The sequence below is a fragment of the Priapulus caudatus genome, unplaced genomic scaffold (assembly GCF_000485595.1).
Source record: "Priapulus caudatus unplaced genomic scaffold, Priapulus_caudatus-5.0.1 Scaffold290, whole genome shotgun sequence".
Taxonomy (NCBI): Eukaryota; Metazoa; Priapulida; class Priapulimorpha; order Priapulimorphida; family Priapulidae; genus Priapulus; species Priapulus caudatus.
In genome coordinates, this window is record NW_014577351.1 from 18,505 (window position 1) to 22,762 (window position 4,258).

At 38.7% G+C, this 4,258-nt stretch overlaps 1 protein-coding gene across 1 annotated transcript in view; it reads right to left on the reverse strand.

Annotated features, from left to right (window-relative positions):
- The window catches only part of LOC106808614 (ATP-binding cassette sub-family B member 10, mitochondrial-like), a 16,318-nt gene extending 14,603 nt beyond the window's left edge, over nucleotides 1-1,715 (reverse strand). Inside the window, exons 1-2 of the mRNA XM_014811397.1 lie at nucleotides 1,484-1,715; nucleotides 343-684 (exon numbers count right to left, since the gene is read on the reverse strand). Of these exons, the coding sequence (XP_014666883.1) occupies nucleotides 343-684; nucleotides 1,484-1,487 (346 nt within the window). The 5' untranslated portion in view covers nucleotides 1,488-1,715. The remainder of the gene's footprint in view (nucleotides 1-342; nucleotides 685-1,483) is intronic.
- Nucleotides 1,716-4,258: the final 2,543 nt, after the last annotated feature.

Genomic DNA, 4,258 nt, shown 5'->3' on the forward strand with positions numbered 1-4,258 from the left:
GAGAGAGAGAGAGAGAGAGAGAGAGAGAGAGAGAGAGAGAGAGAGAGAACAATCATATTTCTTGAATATCGGTTTATGTGAAATGTACAAGTAATTTCTAATTCTATGAAAACTACTAGAGATGCAAGTAAGTATAAACAACGTTGCTATTATGAAGAGAAGAATATATTGACAATAAATGGTAGTTTCAGCTAGCTGTAAGAACAGGCCACCCTATGGCTATAGATATCATCGCAATAAAAGATTCACAATCTTGCATCAATATCAAGAATAGAAGCGAACAGCAAAAACATGGTAATTGTAAGTCAATTGTAAGTAAAACATGGTAAGTCTCAAACTTACAACTAATTGCCCATTTATCAGGACCCGCGAGCGATATCAATGAATTGAGCTCTCCCTTTGATAAAGCCCCCTTCTTTATCCCATCATCTCCTGCCTTGGGTTCCGCCAGGCGTCCACGCTTCAACAGCTTGTTGGATGACAGTGCCACTAGTAGCTTGTTTTGACCAAACCTCATGCACAGCTGCCTTGACAACTTTACACTCAGCATGCTTGGTGTTCTCTTCAGACTAGTATGCATCCGCAGACCACTGAACAACACAAAAGTCCGGCGCGGAATTGCGCTCACCGCTGAGCTGAGAAACAACATTGCATTCACAATGACGTGCCTGATTCTCCAAAAACCTGGAAAATATATAAGATTCAACAACTCGGTAAACAATAGCTGTAAAGAGAGTAGAAAACGAGAACTGGTGAAATGATCAACCAACGCACTGCACCACTACAACTGCTACATGGCTACTTCATAGTTCAGTCACCTGTGCCCTATAGCTATTGTCTGTCATCAGTTGACCCCGGTAACGGGTGGTAGACACCAGCGTCAAACCTGTCTAATTGCATTTGTCACCAACACCTATGTCCCAAGGCCATTTTTCTCAATGAAATCTATGTGCACTATCTTGAAATGGTGGACATGCAAACTGTAGAAAACAGCTAGGGGTAGTGAGTGTGTGGGGGCAGTAGAAAACTTCTAGGTAGCGGATCGTAAACACTCTGTATATAAGAGCATGTTAAAGAACAATAGTTACGTAAAGCAACAGTGTTATGTAGTAATAAATAAACCTACAGGACTATAATATACTGCATGTCAGATATATTTAAAAACATTTCAGGATATTAACTCCCTATATACGTATTTCAAGGAGTTAAAATAACCAGTTCAACAAAGAAGTAAAGACAGTGATAAGTACGTCACATGTATTGCCGCACAGTGAGCCTTGGTAAAATATGAATTTTACATTATTTGCATGGATTCAAAGTAACCACAAGCAAGCGAATTAGAAAATTTAGATAGACATAAACGTTGCCTGAAATTGTATCAACTGAAATAAATAAAACTCAAATTAAGCTCATGAAAATGTGCAAATGTACCAGGCACCATGTCTGCTCACACATCTTACAGCATAGTGTAAATCATGCTTACCCATTACGCCTTCTTTCTTCAAATGTGTTAAATATTTTGTCAAAAACTCTCAATAATCTTATTGCACGTGAAATATGAAAAGTGATATGGCAGTCATTGGCAATATGAGTTAACTTTAGCGTTCATTGCTACAAATTCTGTTTGCCAATTTGACAGCACCACATTCCAGAGCATAGCATTTACGTACGAATTACGTGTATACTCAGTATAAACTAAGCTACGCAGTCTGCTTTGTTAAATGTAACCAAGCACTACAAGACTCAAGTGTTACAAAGACAAACACATGGAAGCTAGCTTACTTTCTTTGCGTGCAAGTCAGCGACAGCGCAACAGGGACCAGAGCGTGGTGACACTGAGTGGAATGTGTATATAGTGTCATTGTCCTATGGTAAAGGAATTGAAGATGTGACAACAACCCAAGCGCATACAGTGACACATTTTGCCCAAGGCAGGTGTATGTGCATGTGCGCATGCAAAGTGTAGAATTTCCTGTCACTATAGTGCTACCCCAAGCTATACCATTGGTCAGACAATCACAGCCTAATTTATCACAAATGTTATCACATTCCCGGGATCACATTCTATTATTACTATGGACATTCGCCATTTAGTATTTACTTGTGGCTACATAAAACATGATCTAAGCACTACAATGGAACATGATCTAAGCACTACAATGAAACATGATCTAAGCACTACAATGAAACATGATCTAAGCACTACAATGGAACATAATGTACACGTCATAGAGAAACACACGTCTGTTTTCAAAGCTGTTGTTGGGTGTGCATGCGCGTGCAAGCATGCGTGTGTGTATATGTGTGTCTGTGTGACAGTGACTGTGTGTGTGCGTGTATGTGTGTGTGTGTGTGTGTGTGTGTGTGTGTGTGTGTGTGTGTGGGTGTGTGGGTGTCTATGTGTGTGTTGGAACCGCAATACCTTCACACTAAAAAAATTGGCGACAACAGATGCTACGTACGTGGAGCTGCTGGATACAATCCTTCGTGCTTGTATGCAAAATGATTTATCGCATACAGAATATATGTATTATCACATAATGAAAAAATCTAGTTGCCTTTTGGAATTTTGCAAATTCGCGAGTCTTCTGACCTTCAGGAGCCAATATTAACCTAGCTTGGCCTTTGGCCATTGTAAATATAGGTGCCTTCAACTGAATATACTGACGGACTGACCTCACCCAAAAGCAATGATTGCTACCAAGCAGGATACAGGTGTACCACTATTCTTGATTCAAGTCACATGATAAAGTCTCTTTGTACAAATTCAAAGATTCACATGCAGAGATTGTCATACCACAAGCATGGGCAAGCCATACCATACATTGATAAATGCCTGACATCATGAAATAATTTTCATACCAGGTAAAGAGCAGATCGCAACCAAAGAAGGAGAAGTCTTAACAATTATTTGTTGTATAGTAGTTTGAGGTGGTTAGCAAGTATGCAAAGGGTTCACAAAGGCAGGGATTTATTTGTGTTATATCCTGGCTGATATATATATATATAATCAACAAATTCTTAGTAAACTGTAAATATAACTGTTTTTATCGAAATGACGCATAACAAAGGAATATATAGACTATGCTCAAATGCCTTACATTAGATCAATAATATATATTAGAGAATATATATTAGAGCAAAGTCAAAGAGACGTTGAAGTGATTGGGCAAAAATCTGAAGCAAGGGAAGATCTACCACCTTTACAAACTGGGGTAATGAGAGCCTTTTTTCAATCGGAAGGAAGAGAACCTAGATCAGAGGATTGACAGAATTAGAAATTGTGTATTGAATGCCCGAGCTCATGTGCAAAAAGATTAAAAAATAAAACCAAGCACCTACCACTGATATCAGGACCAGCAGCCATATTATTTTATGGGGATGGCCCAGGTGGGATCAAGGATAGTTTGGGACCTTGCAAATGTGTTTTCGCATTTGTGCTAAACTACTCCAGGGTGCTAAACTAAGCTTGGGCCACTGGCATTTGGCAATAGTAAAATGATGGTAAATAAACATGAAATATATTTACTACCAGCCTTTTAAAATTAAAGATGTCTTCCCACGCACATTTTTGTAACAAACCACTGTAAAAACGTAAGTAAATAACTCACTACACTTTAACTGAGCGTTAGCTTTGAAAATAAAACTGTAAAAATATGTCAAAACTGTAATATCAAGCCTATATTTGCTGAACGAAAACACAACTAGAAAAACCCTTTTCGCCGCGGTTCTGTATAATGGCGGTTCTGTGTTTACGGCTCATTGATTTAAAATGACAATGTAATACGTCACAACATCGCCACAGAGCGGAAAAAGTAAACACTGTTTGAAACATTCGACCCGACACTCACTTTGTAGTCTAAAAGCTTTGAATGAACGTAATCCAGAGCAATTTTTTTTACCCATCACACATATAGGCAAGTACAAACGTGCAATGCTAAAATAATTCATTTTTGCTCGATTTTATGTTTGCCGGTTGAAATTTTGCAGGCAGGCGACTTTATTTAATGTTTCTCTACTCTCGCTCGATCGCCTATTACTATTAGTATTATTGCCAATAATTTTCCGTATATATGCTGCAGACTTTCCGTATATCAAGGAATGCACAGACTTTCCGTATATCAAGGAATGATGCAAAAACCCTAACCCTAACCCTAACCCTAAGTCATAAAGTATAACCTTACTCCTTAGGTATCACGAAGTGTGTTAGGGTTATGGTTAGGGTTAGGGTTGGGCTTAGGGTTAGGGTTAGGGTTAG